This window comes from Heptranchias perlo, chromosome 12 (genome assembly GCF_035084215.1).
Source record: "Heptranchias perlo isolate sHepPer1 chromosome 12, sHepPer1.hap1, whole genome shotgun sequence".
Lineage (NCBI taxonomy): Eukaryota > Metazoa > Chordata > Chondrichthyes > Hexanchiformes > Hexanchidae > Heptranchias > Heptranchias perlo.
The window spans coordinates 37,902,242-37,922,464 of NC_090336.1; the positions used below are offsets into that span (position 1 = coordinate 37,902,242).

A 20,223-nucleotide genomic window follows, 5' to 3' on the forward strand; every position below is an offset into this window, starting at 1 on the left:
ACAAAGTTCAGCCAATTTGCCAAATACTCAGATAGTGGTTTGCTTCCTGATGACATCTCATTTGACCATAAAATATTGAGCGCAGAGAGAAGTTCCATCGGAATATTAGGCTTGGTTGTCATCCACTTCGTCAGCAATCATACAGAATTGGATACCATGGCCTTCGCGGGAGCCGGTTCCTCTAATTACATCTGCTCGCTGGATCCACTTGCTTCGGCCTCTTCCAACCCTCACTGGCAGCAGCATTCTCCTGCAGAGCGCCACCAATTTCTGAATGCCAGGACTTCCTCATCAACACTGACAATGGATTCAAATCTCCTACCTCTTGGCAGCCACAACAGGAACTCATTGGTCAGAGATTAGCTGCTTTAGATTTGGCCGTCAGTGCCTGTGTAAGCTGCTTGATTGCTGGATGCAACAATTTCCTTTACTGGTGGGATGAATTTACTGTGCCGAAAGCAGCCGGCAATGGATTCTGCTTTTAGATGCTGGTACTTCACAAGCCCCACAGTTGTGAACTATTGGAGGAACTTTCCTGCCTCACAATACATTCTTTGATCGAAGTAACACAGCCATTCCTGAAATAGAGTACAAGTCACCTATGTCTTTATGTTGTTTCTGTATGTTTCGGGCAGAGTAACACCATGAAAACATCAATCAGCAGCAGCTTTCTTTTTTCCCCAGTAATGCTAATGTAAATCATGACAGTATTTCGCTGCTTAGCTTTTTTTCTCAACTAAGCATTTTTCAGCTTGTGATAAAGGCCAGTTTCATCATCATTAAAGATGTCTTTGGGTGTATAATGCAATAAAATTTCAGAAATTTTATCACGTACCCGGTTGCTGCTGCTTTCTGTGAGAACTTCGCTTGTGTCCCCATCTGTGGTCTTGGACTTGAATGTGTGGTGGCTTTTCAAGTGGCTGATGCATGATGCAAAAATAGCATCTGTTGCAAGATCTTTGGTGAATTAATTTACCTTTTTCAGCAAGACAAAGTTGGACAACTTGAGAAGTTTAGCTCCTTGAACCAGGTTAAATTTGTATTAAGCAAAAACATTTCACTGGTCAGGGCCATTTGGGATGGGAATTTGAATTAACCATTAATTCAAATTAAGAGGTTAGAATTAAGCAATAAATTTTCAATTAGGTTTTTTGTGCAAGTTTGATTCAAATTAACATAATTTGAATTAAGAAATTTTTAATTTATGGTAGAGGATTGTATTTAGTTTGCCTGTCTACTTTTTAGTTTCACATCCAATTTTCTATCCTGTTCTGAAAATTAACTTTTATGCTGCAATAAAGTTCCACAGGTAGTGGTTGCCCTGTTGTATGTGGCCCAAATGACCATTTTCCATAAGTCTGCACAGTAAGTGATGGCAGACTATTTGAATATGGGGATCCATCACAGCTAAACCTAATCCCTTCCACATACATCTGCTTTAAACAAGGGTCACTGGATAATTATCAGGAATGGGAATTCTTGTATTTTTTAATCTCTTTTATCCACCTCCCCTCACATTTAAAGAAAGAAATTTGCCTTTTACGTCCTCAGGGTGTTACAAAGCGCTACACAGTCAATGAATCACTTTTGAAGTGTAGTCGCTGTTGTTATGTGGGCAATAGTGCCATGAGATCTTTATATCTACCTGAGTAGGCAAATGGGGCCTCAGTTGAATGTCTCGAGAAAGACGACACCTCTGACAATACTCAGTACTGCACTGGATTGTCAGCCTAGATTATGCGCTCAAGCCCACAACCTTTTGACTCGGCAAGAATGCTGACAACTACTACCATGACTGAGAATAGCTAGCTAAGCAGACCATATAACAGACCAGTGACCTTCTTGGTCTGTATAGCTAAATGGGGCATTGTAATGCTGTGCAATCAAAAGAGTATAGACTTCTGTTTTGAGAGGAAGGGAGAAAGGAAGGTAATTGGTGGAGGTGGGGTGGGAGGGTGGGAAGAGAGATGAGTTTCTTTAGCCCCTTCCATGGAGTATTCTAACAATCTTGCCATCAGCATGCTAATCATACACTGGGACACGCTCCAAACCCATACATTTGAGACTTTAGCTGATGAGTATTGTCAGGCATCACAGGTGAGCCTGATCCTGTCTACATGCATTTTCCAGCAGAGCTCACTGGATAGCAGTTGGAAATAGGGACTCTGGCTGACTTTTTTTGTTTCCTCCTCCCCGATCTGTATAGCTCAATTCCACACCAGGGAGTGCAATTACTCATTGAAACATTGGGATCGCTATATTAATCAGAAATCTAATTGGGAAGTGGAAAATTTACATGGGTACAGTTTGAGGGTGAGACAGAACATTGGGAACTTAATTTTGGGCGCCAAATGACCACATCAATACTCACAGGTCAGGCACAGCGCATCCACATGGGACAATATCCTGATCAGCCCAAAAGCTGACTAAATATGCCTGCATATTGTACACTGAGTAGATCAATTATTAAATATTTTTTAAATAACATTTATGAAATATTAATGGCTTTTCTGTTCTTTTTCCCAATTTGTTCTTTTAAGACTGCAGGCCAAACTGTAAGGTAAGCTATGATTTTGCTTTCCTCCACTTGTTTTTCTTTTATGAAACACAAAATCAGATTTGTGTTGAACAAGAATGTATGTTTGTTTTATTTCTTTTCCTTAGTTTGTGTCAACTGGTCGGGATACAGCTTGTGTAAAAGCATTAAGAGATATTGAACCGGGAGAAGAAATCTCCTGTTACTACGGGGATGGTTTTTTTGGGGAAAACAATGAATTCTGTGAATGCTATACATGTGAAAGGTAAGAAATACTATTTCTTTAATTTGGTTATTTAACATGGAGCAGTACCTCTTTGTAGTTGAATGGGAACTCTACCCTATATGTAAAATGGCAAATTTCAGACCTTCATTCACAGAAATCCCCTGTTGTATTCTGACCTCATACACTGTTGTGCTGTGCTGTAAAGAAATTCAACTTTGTAACCTTGCACTTTTTTCACCACCAGGGGGATGACATTACTTCTGCTTGCCTACAAGGCATTCTGGGTAGGACTCCATTAGAGCTTATGGTCTAGCTAAACAGCCATTTTTGCTTCATACATAAAATGGGCACTTTATTACTTTTTACGACCCAAAATTTGACACATATTTAGATTTGCAGTTTTCAAAATAGGGTGGAGTTCCTCTTAGAAGCTTTTATCTAAGTTTATATTTTAGATTAGCTTATGAGTTGCATTTTTTATTTCCACTTTTTTTATTTGAATAAAACTAATCATTCTTTATTTAAGGCAGTATGTGCTTTTGTGACATGGCAACTTAATATACAGAGAAATTCCCACGATTATGCTACAAGAGAGCTTAAAGTGGCTTGCTTTCTTCCCCCAGACGTGGGCAAGGTGCATTCAGATCAAAACCTGGACTTCCTGACCCTGCTCCGGTCATAAATAGCAAGTATGGACTCAGAGAAACAGACAAACGTTTGAACAGATTAAAAAAGTTGGGGGATAATGGCAAAAACTCTGACAACCAGTCCGTGAGCTCAAACACTGATGCAGAGATTACTCAGGAAAAAGGTAGTGTATTTTGTTTTGCTTCCATCTTTTTCTGCCAGTTTCTCCCATCCCCTTGTTTCCTGACAGCATTGACTCTTCTATAGGGGTACATTTCTACTGACATCTGTTGCCTTGGCCTACTTCTGTTCCTATCTTCCTGTGTTCTGGAACCTGCTCTAACTGGCCATTTTTCATGTATGAGCATAGGCCTTGAGTGTAAATAGTGTGTTCTGGGCGAGAGGCATCATTGCCAAGCCTTATCCTCAACTCCCCACACACACTTCCATTGGATAGCAGTCAGGACCATGAACCCTGAGGAATCTATTGTTTTAAAATAACTTTGTTCTTCCCCTTCCCTAACCCAGAGGAACGGAGGCCAAATGTAGCATCTGAACTGTTGCCCCAACCAAGATCAGTTCACACCAGAGATTGAACCTGGGTCCTAGAAACTGAGAAGTTTACAGCACAGAAGGGGGCTATTCAGCCATTGTGTCTGTTGGCTTTTCTTTCTGAAGTAATCAAAAACCAATCCCACTGCCCTGCTCTCTCCCCATAGACCTGTATCTTCCTCTGCTTCAAATGTTTATTTGCTGTTTCCTTAAAAGATCAACCACTCCTTGTGGCAGAGCATTCCATGTTCTGACAACTCTCTGCAGAAATAAATTTTCCCAAACCTCCCTCCTCTTTGTCTCTGACAATTTTAAATTGATTACCCTTCATCACAAACAAGAGAAAAATAGTCTTTCCCTTTTGATCTTATCAATATCCTATAATGTTTGTGTATTTGTTCTTGGGATTTGGGCAACATTGGCAAGGCAATATTTATTGCTCATCCCTACTTATCCTGAGGACATTAAGAGTTGACCACATAGTGTAGGACTGGAGTCACATGTAAGCGCGACAGGTGACAATCCAGCAGCTTTCATGGTCATTTTCCGGTGCGAGTCCAGAAATTGCTGAGTTCAATTTCACAACTTGCAATGGTGAGATTTGAACACTCAACCTCTGATTGTTAGCCTTCTCTGCTCCAAGGCCAAAAGTCCCAATATCTTAAATCTCTCCTCATAACTTAAGTTTCTTATTCCTAGTATTATCCTGGTGAATGTACTTCGGATGCATTATAAGAAGCGTTCCCCATTTTCACCATATTTCATCTTTATCCCTGTCTTTTTACTCGTTCATGGGATGTGGGCTTCGCTGGCGAGGCCAGCATTTATTGCCCATCCCTAATTGCCCTTGAGAAGGTGGTGGTGAGCAGCCGCCTTGAACCGCTGCAGTCCGTGTGGTGAAGGTTCTCCCACAGTGCTGTTAGGAAGGGAGTTCCAGGATTTTGACCCAGCGACGATGAAGGAACGGCGATATGTTTCCAAGTTGGGATGGTGTGCGACTTGGAGGGTAACATGCAGTTGGTGGTGTTTGTTGTTCCCATGTGCCTGCTGCTCTTGTACTTCTAGGTGGTAGAGGTCGCAGGTTTGGGAGGTGCTGTCGAAGAAGCCTTGGCGAGTTGCTGCAGTGCATCCTGTGGATGGTACACACTGCAGCCACTGTGCGCCGGTGGTAAAGGGAGTGAATGTTTAGGGTGGTGGATGGGGTGCCAATCAAGCGGGCTGCTTTATCCTGGATGGTGTCGAGTTTCTTAAGTGTTGTTGGAGCTGCACTCGTCCAGGAAAGTGGAGAGTATTCCATCACACTCCTGACTTGTGCCTTGTAGATGGTGGAAAGGCTTTGGGGAGTCAGGAGGTGAGTCACTCGCCGCAGAATACCCAGCCTCTGACCTCTTGTAGCCACAGTATTTCAATGGCTGGTCCAGTTAAGTTTCTGGTCAATGGTGACCCCCAGGATATTGATGGTGGGGGATTTGGCGATGGTAATGCCGTTGAATGTCAAGGGGAGGTGGTTGGACTCTGTCTTGTTGGATCTATCTTGGTAGATAGTCAGAATCACACTATTATTGTTCTGTTGTTCTTGCATATCCTTCCTAACTTCCTCACTCTGCCTGAGCAGTGACTACCACCTAGGATGTGCATTCTAGGAACCCTTCAGGCTCCCATTTGCGATGCAGGATCCCCAACTGCTCCTCAAGCTTAGAAACCTTGAGCTCAACTGCAAGCAATCAGTCACTTCCTAGACGTGTGGTCATTCTGGATTCCCAAAGCACCCAGGAGCTCTCACATTGCGTAGTTAATACACATCACAGGCTTTGGCTGTTCAGTATAAATTATTTTCTCTTCTCTTAAAAGTTTAAGAAAAACAAATGCAATTTGGTGATTTAACCCTTCAAATACAACTTTTTAGGCCAACTGCACGTCAAGGCTGAAATCCTTCTACGGCTGAAGTTCTGCTGAGGCTAACCTCTACACATTTCTGGATGTTTACACTTCACTGGTCTGCTCCACTTTCCTAGTCTCCATTGCTCAGTTACTCATTGATTTAACCGCCTAAGACATTAAGGGAGTTTTGTGTTTGAATTTTTAATGCCTCTGTTACGTTTGCCATACTTGTTTTAAGTCACATCCAGGTTCTGATTCTGCCTAATTTGTCATCCTGTTGGCTACACTAAATACTATAGTGACAGTATTGTATACATTCACAAACCTTGAAGTCCAACATATCTGGTATACATCAGTCTTTATCTACAAATTACCAGTTTTAATCACAGCTCACATATCCTACACTCATTTGTTATTTGAAATAGTGATTTGAAGTCGCTGCTCAGTTACACTGCAGCCACTGTACTGCGTTTATAGAAAGTGTGGTTTTTCTGGGCTATTGGGTAAGTGAGATAAAGTTGAAACCAAATGCATTAATAGTAATGTGTGCTTCGTCGGTATACAGTGGACAGCCATTTGACCCATCGAAATTCATCTCTGAGGTACTCTTAATGCTCCCGTCACGGCATCTAACCATATCTTGAAAAACCCCAGCGGTTTTAGCTCCACTATGGTGTCAAGTGGACCATTGCAAACATTTATCACTGAGTAAAGAAATTCTTCCTCATTTCTGTTTTAAAGTTTTCACATTTCTATTTATGTCTCCAGTACTACTTTCCTCAGTTAGTTTGAAGTAATAATCTGAGGGTGCATTTGTGCTGTAAGTTTAGAATTGGTATAAAACAATGTTGGCTTTGCACCAATGCTAACTTGTGTAGCGTAAATTTAAGAGTTGAGGCCCAAAATAAATCTGAAGCAAAGCAGATTGAGATTTCTTTCTCCACGGAACCTTTCTCCTCTTGACTCAGCTGTCAGTTCAGGCCCTGACTCTGGATTCAAGCTGCATTTTTACACAATTTTTGCAGTTGGTGCAGATTAAAACAGTTTTGCACCAACACTATATCGGATAGTAACAGACTTCAGGAGGACATAGACAGACTGGTGAAATGGGCAGACACATGGCAGATAAAATTTAACGCAGAGAAGTGTGAAGTGATGCATTTTGGTAGGAAGAATGAGGAGAGGCAATATAAACTAGATGGTACAATTTAAAGGGGGTGCAGGAACAGAGATCTGGGAATGTACATACACAAATCTTTGAAGGTGGCAGGACAAGTTGAGAAGACTCGTTAATAAAGCCCAGGATCCCATATGCTTTTTAATAGTGGCATAGAGTACAAAAGCATGAAAGTTATGCTAAACCTTTATAAAAGACAGGTTAGGCCTCAGCTGGAGTATTGTGTTCAATTCTGGGCACCACACTTTAGGAAGGGTGTCAAGCCCTTAGAGAGGATACAGAAGAGATTTACTGGAATGGCCAGAGATGAGGGACTTCAGTTATATGGAGAGACTGGAGAAGCTGGGGTTGCTCTCCTTTAGAACAGAGGAGATTTGATAGAGGTGTTCAAAATCATGAACGGTTTTGACAGAGTAAATAAGGAGAAACTGTTTCCAATGGCAGAAGGGTCGGTAACCAGAGGACACAGATTAAGGTGATCGGCAAAAGAGCCAGAGGCGACAGGAGGAAACAGTTTTTTTACGCAGCAAGTTGTAATGATCTGGAATGCACTGCCTGCAAGGGTGGTGGAAGCAGATTCAGTAGTAACTTTCAAAAGGGAATTGGATAAATACTTGAAGGGAAAAAAAACTAAAGGGCTCTGGGGAAAGAGCAGGGGAATGGGACCAATTGGATAGCTCTTTCAAAGAGCCGGCACAGGCGCGATGGGCCGCATGGCCGCCTCCTCTGCTGTACCGACTGTGATACTATGGTTGTAACATAAATGTACTGAGTATATATTCTCCATACCATTTAATACATCAGTTAGAAGTGAACTGAAAAATTGGCCTAGGCTTTATTTTCATGTTTAGCCTTGCTGACAAAGTTTCAAATAATTTCTGCTGCACTATCCCTGCTGTTATATGGTGCTGCAACTTTTATTCTGGTAAGGGCCCATCTAATGCAACTATATCAGCCTTTTGATATGCAATATCTAACCTTCCTACTCTGTATAAGTTGGCAACAATGCATCACAGAAGTCCCCATCTGTAAAAAGACTAACACTGATCTATTAGCTGCAATCTTGACCAACTGATGGTGCAGCTACTTCAGACATGCTGCATGTCAATTTCAGTAGGCGAGTGTTAATTTGTGGTAACCAAAATGAGAGACTCCATAAGGAAGGCCACGTGCTTGGTCGATAGATCAACTCAAGATTGTAAAATACAATGAGACTTATTCTCTGAGCCGCTCTATTAGCATTGCACACAACGGAAGCATTTATCAATGCCTAGTTTACAAGTCTAGTGTAATGGCCATGTGGATTTAGTTTGGTTTCCCTTCCATCCAATTTTTCCGCAATTTTCTGCTTCTCTTAATATTTCCTCAATGCAGTTGGGATCAGTTTTGTTGCTCTTCTCTATATGCTATCCTGCCTGTGTATTTCTCCTTTTTTGTGTGTACGGTCTAGTACTCTTAACTATGGCTTGATCACTAGATTATAAAGCCTTAGTATAACTAAGGTAGATGTATGTTCTATTGTTGTAGCTGCTTAACTTGGTATTTTTTTTATTCGTTCATGGGATGTGGGCATCGCTGGCAAGGCCAACATTTATTGCCCATCCCTAATTGCCCTTGAGAAGGTGGTGGTGAGCCGTCGCCTTGAACCGCTGCAGTCCGTGTGGTGAAGGTTCTCCCACAGTGCTGTTAGGTAGTGAGTTCCAGGATTTTGACCCAGCGACGATGAAGGAATGACAATATATTTCCAAGTCGGGATGGTGTGTGACTTGGAGGAGACCGTGCAGGTGGTGTTTTTCCCATGTGCCTGCTGCCTTTGTCCTTCTAGGTGGTAGAGGTCACGGGTTTGGGAGGTGCTGTCGAAGAAGCCTTGGCGAATTGCTGCAGTGCATCCTGTAGATGGTACACGGTGCACCAGTGGTGAAGGGAATGAATGTTTAGGGTGGTGGATGGGGTGACAAGCAAGTGGATTGCTTTGTCCTGGATGGTGTCAATCTTCTTGAGTGTTGTTGGAGCTGCACTCATCCAGGCAAGTGGAGAGCATTCCATCACACTCCTGACTTGTGCCTTGTAGATGGTGGAAAGGCTTTGGGGAGTCAGGAGATGAATCACTCGCCCCAGAATACCCAGCCTCTGACCTGCTCTTGTAGCCACAGTATTTATGTGGCTGGTCCAGTTAAGTTTCTGGTCAATGGTGACCCCCAGGATGTTGATGGTGGGGGATTCGGCAATGGTAATGCCATTGAATGTCATGGGGAGGTGGTCAGATTCTCTGTTGTTGGAGATGGTCATTGCCTGGCACTTGTCTGGAGCGAATGTTACTTGCCACTTATCAGCCCAAGCCTGGATGTTGTCCAGGTCTTGCTGCATGCAGGCACGGACTGCTTCATTATCTGAGGGGTTGCGAATGGAACTGAACACTGTGCACTCATCAGCGAACATCTCCATTTCTGACCTTATAATGGAGGGAAGGTCATTAATGAAGCAGCTAACATGGTTGGGCCCAGGACACTGCGCTGAGGAACTCCTGCAGCAATGTCTGGGGCTGAGATGATTGGCCTCCAACAACCACTGCCATCTTCCTTTGTGTTAGCTATGTCTCCAGCCATTGGAGAGTTTTCCCCCTGATTCCCATTGACTTCAATTTTACTAGGGCTCCTTGGTGCCACACTCGGTCAAATGCTGCCTTGATGTCAAGGGCAGTTACTCTCACCTCACCTCTGGAATTCAGCTCCTTTGTCCATATTTGGACCACGGCTGTAATGAGGTCTGGAGCCGAGCCTGGCGGAACCCAAACTGAGCATCGGTGAGCAGGTTATTGCTGAGTAAGTGCCACTTTTGATAGCACTGTCGAGGACACCTTCCATCACTTTGCTGATGATTGACAGTCAACTGATGGGGTGGTAATTGGCTGGATTGGATTTGCCTGCTTTTTGTGGACAGGACATACCTGGGCAATTTTCCACATTGTCGGGTAGATGCCAGTGTTGCAGCTGTACTGGAACAGTTTAGCTAGAGGCACGGCTAGTTCTGGAGCACAAGTCTTCAGCACTACAGCCGGGATGTTGTGGGGGCCCATAGCCTTTGTTGTATCCAGTGCACTCAGCCATTTCTTGATATCACGTGGAGTGAATCGAATTGACTGAAGACTGGCTTCTGTGATGATTGGGATATCGGGAGGCGGCCAAGATGGATCATCCACTTGGCACTTCTCGCTGAAGATGGCTGCAAACTCTTCAGCCTTGTCTTTTGCACTCACGTGCTGGACTCTGCCATCATTGAGGATGGGAATGTTCACAGAGCTTCCTCCTCCCGTTAGTTGTTTAATTGTCCACCACCATTCATGACTGGATGTGGCAGGACTGCAGAGCTTTGATCTGATCCGTTGGTTGTGGAATCGCTTAGCTCTGTCTATAGCATGTTGCTTCCGCTGTTTAGTATGCAGGTAGTCCTGTGTTGTTGCTTCACCAGGTTGGCACCTCATTCTTAGGTATGCCTGGTGCTGCTCCTGGCATGCTCTTCTACACTCCCCACTGAACCAGGTTTGATCCCCTGGCTTGTTGGTGATGGTAGAGTGAGGAATATGCCAGGCCATGAGGTTATAGATTGTGCTGGAATATAATTCTGCTGCTGCTGATGGCCCACAGCGCCTCAAGGATGCCCAATTTTGAACTGCTAGATCTGTTCTGAATCTATCCCATTTAGCACGGTGGTGGTGCCACACAACACGTTGGATGGTGTCCTCAGTGTGAAGACGGGACTTCGTTTCCATCTCCTACTCCGACTGGTAGATTGGTGAGGACGAGGTCAAGTAGGTTTTTCCCTCGTATTGGTTCGCTCACCACCTGCCGCAGGCCCAGTCTGGCCGCTATGTCCTTCAGGACTTGACCAGTTATTAATTCTGTTACCTTTTTCAATGTCCAGACAAGAGTAAATTAAAACTGAGGTGTTTACTGTTACTCCCAGGTCCCTTTTTAAGACTCCCTCTGATAACTCTGTTCATTGTAAAATTATGACACATGTCTTGGTTTACATGCAATATTTTACATTTATAAATTTGAAACTAGGATGGAACCACCAATTTCTGAGACTCCACCTTTCTTCAGTCTGACACTGCATCTTCTGTTATCTGTGGTTACAAAAAATGCAACGTTTCGACCCACATCTGGACTACACATTTTCAAAACATATCTCTGAGCTATTGTCAAATTATTTTTTTTATCCTGGGAGAGTACAAATTCAAGACACTGCTTATACGTGCTTCATATAACAGCAACAACAACAAATTGCATCTATAAAGCGCCTTTAACATAAAGGTCCCAAGGCATTTCACAGAAGCGTTATCAAACAAAATTTGGCTGAGCCATATGAGATATTAGGACAAATGACTAAAAGCTTGGACAAAGAGGAAGATTTCAAGGAGTGTCTTAAAGGTGGAGAAGGAAGTAAAGAGGCGGAAAGGTTATGGGAGAAAATTCCAGCGCTTAGGGCCTAGGCAGCTGAAGGCATAGCCGCCAATGGTACAGTGATTAAAATTGGATGAGCGCAGACATCTCGGAGGGTTTTAGGGCTGGAGGTGGTTAGAGATAGGGAGGGGCAAGGCCATGGAGGGATTTGAAAACGAGCATGAGAATACAGATGATAAATTAGCCACAATTTGACTTTTGCAGGTTATAATAGGCTTGTATTTATAGTGACAAGACTTAGAGGTGATCTCATTTGTGCCCATTCTTGCCAAGAACACTAATGCACTTGTAACAGTTGCAGAAATATATGGTTAGGAAACCTTATCCAGCTATGTAACATAGCAAGGTTATACAACAGCTGTGAACTCAACTGATGCTGTTATGAAGTAAAGTTCAGTTTAAGGTCCTTTTAGTTACGTTTGATAAATCTAAGGTATGGTAAATCACACAAGACCTTTGCCAGAGCATCATTATGCAAATGTATTATTTATCCAAGATCCTCATACTACTCCAAGAACTTTAAATGCACAGGCTTTATTCTTAAGTTTTACATCCCTGGCATTCTCTGATTTTTTTTGTGTGATGCAGTTTAATCAGTAGTAATGGCCTATCTGCCCTTGGAACAGAAGATGAACAATCCTCTATTGTTTAAAATAAATTCCAGTACATAATGTATTAAATATATAGAATGCATCGACAATAGGCCAAATTATTCTTTTATCAAGCTTCCAGCCACAAATATGCTAATCTCTGCTGCAGTCCTTTTGATTCCCTTTTTTTTAAATGTAGACCTCATAGACTTGATCTAAGGCTAACTAACATTTGTTGCAGCTTGTGCCAAGTTAGATCATCTGATAGTTTGTCCTGTGTAACTGTCCTAGAATATCGTAATTATATTGACAGTGAGATGTGTTTGGAGTGTTTTTTTTTACTTAAACAAGTGTGGAAGACAGCACTTCCCTGTATATTAAAATCAGTAAATCCTGTCATCCTGCCATGCAGATTTCTATGTTAATTGTGTCCACAACCTTCCTACATTTGTAATTGCCTTTGATACCTGTTGGTGGTGCAGTAGTATGGTTTTCCCATTTAAAGCACTCAGCCCTTTGTCATATTTTTCAGTCACATCAGCTTGTGATTCTGCAATTACCCATTTAAAAAAAAATTGGCTTCAGTCAGTCTGCAGTTCCATGCTATGGTCACCAGAGACTGCTGTGGAACAAGGATTTCTTAGCTTTCCCTTCACTTCTGATGTCATGTAGATTTTTTTTACACTGCTATGGTAATTAAATCATACTTTTAATTTTAAATCTTAATGTTTTGCAGGTTTACATTAGGTGATATCTTCCTCCCACCAGCTGTTTAAGACTAGCAACGGTTCTAGGAACAGGAGTAAGCCATTCGGCCCCTCGAGCCTGTTCCACCATTCAATTAGATCATGGCTGATCTGTATCTTAACTCCATCTACCCATCTTGATTCCATAACCCTTAATACCTTTGCCTAATAAAAATCTGATCAATCTCAGTTTTCAAATAATCAATTAACCTAGCCTCAACAGCTTTTTGGGGGAAGAGAGTTCCAGATTTCCCTTTGTGTGAAGTGCTTTCTGACATCACCCCTGAACAACCTGGCTCTAATTTTAAGGTTATGCCCCCTTGTTGTGGACTCTCCAACCAGAGGATATAGTTTCCATCAACCCTATCAAATCCTTTAATCATCTTAAGCACCGCCTATTAGATCACCCCTTAATCTTATATACTCAAGGGAATACAAGCCTAGTCTATGCAATCTGCTCAAGGCTATGCTCCGCTTCTCCTCCCATTCAACTAAACATGACTGCTGAACTTTCTGCTCCCTATTTCCTCTTGGCCTACTCTAGACCTCTGCTTTTACCTTCATGTTTCTCTTGCCCCTCTTCCTCCTATTAAGTGGTGACTCTGTGTGTGTGTGTGTGTGTGTCCCAATAAGTGAATGGCATCATAATTGAAAGCTGACATCTATTTTGAACCTTTGGATGCATCTATCTTGATGCTTTTTTTTTAATCAGCCTGACGAATAATTTCTGATGTAGAATATTTAATCAAAAGCTGGGAGTGAGGAAACTACAGATTATTGGACTCTGATTAAGAGCTCCAACTCCAGAAGTAGTACAGTACAAAATGATTTCAGGCACAATCAAACTGTTAATTTACCTACGTTTCCTGCAACTACAGCCCGTAGGGTACTTCTAAGAGATGAAATGCTTGACTGGTGAAAATGTTGAGAGAAGTCCTGCAGGGATCAGTGTTTGCATTGGGCTTTGAGTATAATATTTGTGGTAATCTTTTCCATGTATTTTTTTAGAAGATATAAATTGCAAATTACAATATAATCATTATTTTTATCTATATTTCAGCTGCAACTAGAAAATCAATCAATATGAGAAAGGATAGCAAAAGCAGAACAAGGCAAACTTTACCCAGAACATCAGCTGCCTCTAGCTCTACCTCATCCTCTTCAAAAACATGTTCTGTAGGTAATTCCAAGGTACCAAAGAAACTGAAAACCTCAAGGCCGGTTAGATCTTTGCCCTCAAAATCAAGGTTAAGAAGTGAATCTAGAAGGTCAGAGCAAAAGACCACTTTTAGAAGTCTTGAAATGGATAATTTAGTTCTTAAGGAGCCTAAAGTAGTTCTTTATAAGAATTTGCCATTTGAAAAGGACAAAGATTTAGAGGGACCAGCAAAAGTTGACGGTTCGGGTAGGTGCCTGACCAGACATGCTGTTCGAGAAAGTAACATGAATTCTGTAAAAGAACTACATAAAAAAATTTCACGCTTGCGTAACGGAACAGTTCCTTGTACCTACATGACCCGGCGGGCAAAAAGAACGAGACTTGCCCTCGAAGAGTCCGGTGATATTGCTTCTTCGTTGGAGCTTGAACCAAATACAGTGGACAATGAAAGTCTTCATTGCACAGAAGGGAGTGAACATGTGGACTCAATTCAACACGTCTGTGACGGCACCCGTATAAATACATTGATCCAAGAATCTTTATCTGATGTAGGGACAACTTGCCAAAATAATGGCATGTGTTTGAGCAGAAGGAGGTCACAACATGGAAAACTAGAAAAAATTGCTGCACAGTTGGATGAATGTGAGCACACGTTATCTTGTTCTGTAAAAGAGGATGTGAAGGAGGAAACTATACCAGAATTGATAAGTCCTCCTCCAATTCACAATCTTAATGGGAGTGAAAAAGTTGATTTGGTGGATGTATCTGGTGTATACCGAGACTGTGTCGGTTCATCAAATGGTGGCACTTCAGATTCCTTTATGGTTTCTCACAAATCAAAAAGTTCAGAATCTCATAAAATGAAAGATGACTATTCCAGAGCAACAGGCGAAAGAAACAGAAAGAAAAGACGAATCACAAGGTATGATGCACAATTGATACTTGAAAACAGTACTGGGATTCCCAAGTTGACTTTGCGCAGAAGGCGTGACAGCAGCAGTAGTAAGACTAATGACCAAGAAACGGATGGAAAGAAATCTAAGATTAGTATCAAACTGAGCAAAGACCATGAAAATGATAGAAGTAACAATTATGTAGCAAAGCTCAGTAATGGGTTTACCACAGGCTCAGGAAATAATTCTACAAAACTCAAGATACAGCTGAAACGTGAGGAACAGAATAAAGGAATTAAGCGATCACACTCCATCATGGAAGACCTCTGTGACAGTGGTGTGTGCTGCGATGATGCTGTTTTGTTGAGGTCTAATGGAGAAGTGGATGAGCACAGACAACACAGAGATGAAGATGAAGAAGAGGAAGATGATTCTTCATCTTCCTCATCATCGTGCTCATCGTCATCCTCATCTTCCTCATCGTCTGAGGAGGATGATTATGATGATGAATTTGAAGATGACTTTATTCCACTTCCTCAGGCAAAAAGACTAAGACTGATAGTTGGTAAAGACTCCATAGATATAGATATCTCATCAAGGAGAAGAGAAGATCAGTCTTTAAGGCTTAATGCATAAGTTTTGGTTCTATACTAACCATAATGTACAGTACTTTCCAATCAATTATTCCATATTTGAATGAACTTACTGTAAATTTTGATGGCACTTCTGTATTCATTATCAACATAAATATTGTAGAAAGTGTACAGTATATTGACTCATTTGATTTGTTTTTTTTGCAGATTTTTATTGTACTATTAATAGCCTTACCATGTGCAATTCTGAGTTTTGGAGGGAGCTAACTCTCTGTGGTAGAATTAAGGTATAAAACAGAATTGTTGTACATAAAGACCAGATTTTCTTTTCATTTTTTCTCCTCCTGAGCCTCAATATTTTGAAACACGATTATGGTGGACATCCTAATTTTTTTTTTAAACTGAGCATTAACTTGCTCTCCTGTATGAATGAAGGTTAAAGAATACAAGAATCAATAGTGGCAGCAAGTACAAACAAACAACGAATTTCTATTAGCTGTTCTTATCACCAGCAAGGAATTGCAGCTTTTAGGCTCGTTTGCTCGGTGTTTTCCCCAGGTTTTGTCAATTTTACACTGTATGCTGTCCCAGATGTACTGTTCGTGGCCTTTGTCAGTAGCCAGCTATTGGTTGGAAGTTTAAATAAATGGAGTTGTTTAAATAAAATAAGTGTGAGCCATTCGCTGACCTTGTAATACAGAATAATCTGTGCAGGGCATAGTACTTTACAGCATAAAAGTATGAATATAATTTAAATGGCACCTATAAGGTGAAAATTACTCTGAATCCTTGTACTCACTGTTAAATGGCACAAAAAGATATTTGTAGGTTTCCTGGAAAAAGACTGGTCATGTGTTTAATTTTTTTAAAACAAAAGTCAACACCTTTTGTAATGATTTGGTATTAAAGTCATGAAAGCTGAATTTAAATTTGAACTTTTTATACAAACAAGAATTGTATATGTATTTTGTTATGGTAATGTTGTTCATCCAGCATCTCCATTCATTTCTCCCACCTGCAGCCCTTAGCATTTTTCAACATACTGACATGTTTGAGTTAGTATTTGAATTCAAAAACAGGCTTACTAAGGAAAATGTTTTTAGCCAAATTTGAAAGTCAAAATATGAGACTTTATAGTAATTCCATGAAAATAATTCTTAGCTGAATTTATACTACACGTGGCTTGTATATAAGGTTTATGCCTCCACTGGACCACTACTAGATATGTTTCATTTAGTCTAACCATTGGAACAGCAGTAGTTTATTTTGTTTATAAGCCTCTTGCCCCCAACATGTCTCGTTTTATATTATGTCTCTCGAAACAATTTTGAGTCTAAATGAATTTTTAAAATCACTTTAGCCCAGTTCACACGATGTCACCATGTGTGTTACTCTACTGTCAAAGTGCTTTGAAGCCTGCATGAAACCAATGTAAAGCTAATCAAAATGAATGTAAACTGAAAGTTTTTAAATCCTAATGAGTACTATAATTGGAATAAATAGCAGGGACCGGTTTACATAAAATTAATTTGTGTCCTGATCTATTAACTAACTAGACTTTGTGATGCTTAAGAATTATACAGTGGACAATTCTTGGTTTATTCTGCATAAACTCTAGTCCTAGGCACATATATTCTATTTAAAACCCCACCTCTCTGTTATAATGCGGGGAAATAGTATGCTCAGCACCTAGTTAGCCTTCACTCGTATCATTTGGAGCAGCTTGATAATCAGTACTTTCCAATTTATACTGAGGTTTAGGCTGTCGTGCTTGTGATCTGATCCTTTACCTTGTGCTTTTGCAATCTCTCCCTTCACTTGCTCTCATGTTTTCTGACTTTTTTTTCTTGCCCCTTTGGTATGTACTTCTGTCACTGTTTTTCAAACATATCACCTATGTATATTGTCCTTTGTGTGTGTGTGTGTCTCTCCCTCAATATTTCTGCATTTCTTCTGCTTTGTATGAGTCCCTCATCATGCTTTGTGGTTATCTGTCTTTCATGCTTTACTTTCACTGTTGTATTCTTCTCTCATCCATGTCCTTTTCTCACTTATTCTTGCCTATGTTTCTCATGTCTTCCTATATAAACCCTCCTCTCTCTCAGCTGCCTTTCTCTTACGTCCTTTTTCTGTGTGTCTCACATGTCCATTTTGCATTGCATTCCCAATCTCTTGTGATCTTTTGTGTCCTCCTCATTCTCTTTCTCCACATTCTAGTGTCTGGCCTTTGTGTACCCATGTGTTTCTGCATCATGTATGCCTTTGGTGTAAAATCAATCTATCTTTTTCTTTCAATATTCTTCCTCTTTTATTTGTGTGCATCTTTATGCATTTATGAAGGCAGGCAGGGGAGAACAAGATCAGACTGGTTAGAGGTGGATGGAGGCAATTGATTGGATCAGGAGTGGGGTACATACGCCGTAGGGTTGACTGAGGTGCACGGTCAGAAGCAATGAACTGGATGAGATTGATGGTTTGGACCAGGGCAGTAAATAGGATGGGATTGATGGGGATGACTAGTGTGGACATAATGGGATTAGCTAATGGTCTGAACCAGAACAAGGCCAATCGAGGGAGTTAGGGACAAGACTGACCCAGGGATTTTGGGGAAAGGGAAGGAGAGAGGTGACTGGATGAAATGAAAATGACACCACCTAATATTTCTGATCTTCATTTTTGTTACTTGCCTTGCTTCTGAATAGTTCTTAGGCATTGCTATATTTTCTTGTGTTTTACAAAAATTAATTTGAGTTATGATCTCAATCCTTTTTTCCTTACAGGCGTGTAGTTTCTAAATTAATTTTTTTCCTTTATTATCTTGACCTAACAGAAATTCTAATTAACATCCAAATGCCACAGTTAATTGCACCTTGAAGGAAATATGACACTGCCAACAATGTGGTCATCCAACTTTGTAATACTCCCAATTTATTTAAACAATAGCACACCATATGGGGTAAATACTATGGAAAAAGAGAATTCCAACTGTAGTGCTCCCTGGAAAATAACTTGTGAACCATAAATAATTCAATCATACTTTTAAAATACATTGTAGGTCAGTCCAGGTGTGCTAATATAATTGTGTTGTACTACTGCTCTCCACTCTGATGCATTATGAGGACAGTCATGCACTTTTTTGCACTATAATTGAGTAACTTAACAGGCTTTTATGGTCCAATCACCAACAAACTCTTCTTAAGCTTGCTCCACCTGTCAAATGGTATACAATTAACCCTTAGACTGCTGCTAAACCCAAGGAAATGTTAGTCTTGCTAGGCTCCCTCCGCAATGCAGAAAAAAAAATTCAGTAATAAGGCTACTCACACATCAAGAGTAGCTTTATTATTGTACTATTAGCCCCATACAACTTGAACACAAAAGCATAATTTTAAATAAAAAGATAAATTATACTTGCCATATGTTTGCTATGTCATCCCTTCCCCCCTCTTTCTGCCCTACTTTTATTTTGACATTTATATTGGAGTAAAACTTTTTTTTGCTAGTTTTTATTAAATTAAATAGTTTTATTTATCATATTTATTCAGTGTCTCATTCATTTTGAAGCTGGGAGTAACTTTAAAACAAAGCAGGCCATTTGATTTTACTTAAGAGGTTACAAAACCTGTTCCTTTTCCAACCAATTGAAAGCAAAGATCAAATGAATGGTGAGATGTGACCAGATCAATCTGTGATGAATCAAACCAGAAAGAGATGGTCAAGTGGATAAAGGCGTCACTGTGTACCACTTGCAGACCAGAAGGTCCCAAGTTCAATTCCATGTCTGCCGTGTTAACTGATCTCAGCCTTGGCAACAGTTTGGATGTTGCAATATGCCGAATCACCCCTGAGGAAAAATCAACAAGGATTCCTTCTCTAGTGTGTATAAATTTGGGTGAGGACTGGGACAAGCTTGGCTGAGATGTTCTCTTAGTGATGTCCGATACATTAGCTGCTAGCCACGTGTGGTTAATTGGGAATCAAAATGTGGCTAATTGCATTTCTGATGAGTTAATAAAAAAAGTGATGGACACCGTCATTGGACATTGATCCCAATACTCATTCAAATGGCGTATGTGTGTGTACTTTAACCTTTTTTTGCATTTGTTAGTTATATGGTAAAGACGAAAAGCAGAGTGTGTAAGTGTTTTTTGATCGTTGAGTGCTTTACTTCCTTAGTTACTAAATGGTGGTAGATATCTGTTAAGTCAATATACACATGCAGTACATTTACCTGTATTGTGTATGTAAGGCGTTTTCTACTAAAATTAGTGCATGTGGCTGAAACGGTGTTACCATAGCCACATCTGTGGATAGTGAGTGATTTCTAATGGACAACACTGCTCTAACTTTTGAATATCCTGCTGACGCTTACAAGTTAGGCATAAAGAATGACAAGGTACTGAAGGGCTGCTGGCACCCATGGTACTGTCCCCCAACAAAGGTTAGAGCCTTCAGAAAGGTGGGGGGGGGGTGCAAGAAGGGATTGTCAGTGATTGAGTATGCTCAGATGGTTAAATTCATCTATGGTGTGCTATGGGTTCAATCTATTTCCCAAAAAATAGAAAACATATGCATAGGATAAGTAGGCTGGCAGAAAGTAAGAAGGCAAAAGGACATCAAGTGGGTGAAATTTCTCCTATTGATTAACTTTTACTGAAAAGGTCAGTACAAAGTGGAATTTTACACTTCTGTTGACTTTTATGTTAACTTTGACAACAGGAGGAATTTAACCCCACTCTCACCCCAAAGAAGTTGAGGCAATGAAATAAACAATGGAAAC

At 40.8% G+C, this 20,223-nt stretch overlaps 1 protein-coding gene across 5 annotated transcripts in view; it reads left to right on the forward strand.

Moving 5' to 3' along the window:
* kmt5b (lysine methyltransferase 5B) overlaps positions 1 to 16,112 on the forward strand; it is a 59,889-nt gene extending 43,777 nt beyond the window's left edge. For all 5 annotated transcript variants that reach the window (XM_067993990.1, XM_067993989.1, XM_067993988.1 and 2 more), the window contains exons 7-10: positions 2,541 to 2,560; positions 2,665 to 2,801; positions 3,386 to 3,573; positions 13,859 to 16,112. In XM_067993990.1, coding sequence (XP_067850091.1) covers positions 2,541 to 2,560; positions 2,665 to 2,801; positions 3,386 to 3,573; positions 13,859 to 15,486 — 1,973 coding nt within the window. In that variant the 3' untranslated portion in view covers positions 15,487 to 16,112. The remainder of the gene's footprint in view (positions 1 to 2,540; positions 2,561 to 2,664; positions 2,802 to 3,385; positions 3,574 to 13,858) is intronic.
* The last annotated feature ends 4,111 nt before the right edge of the window (positions 16,113 to 20,223 follow it).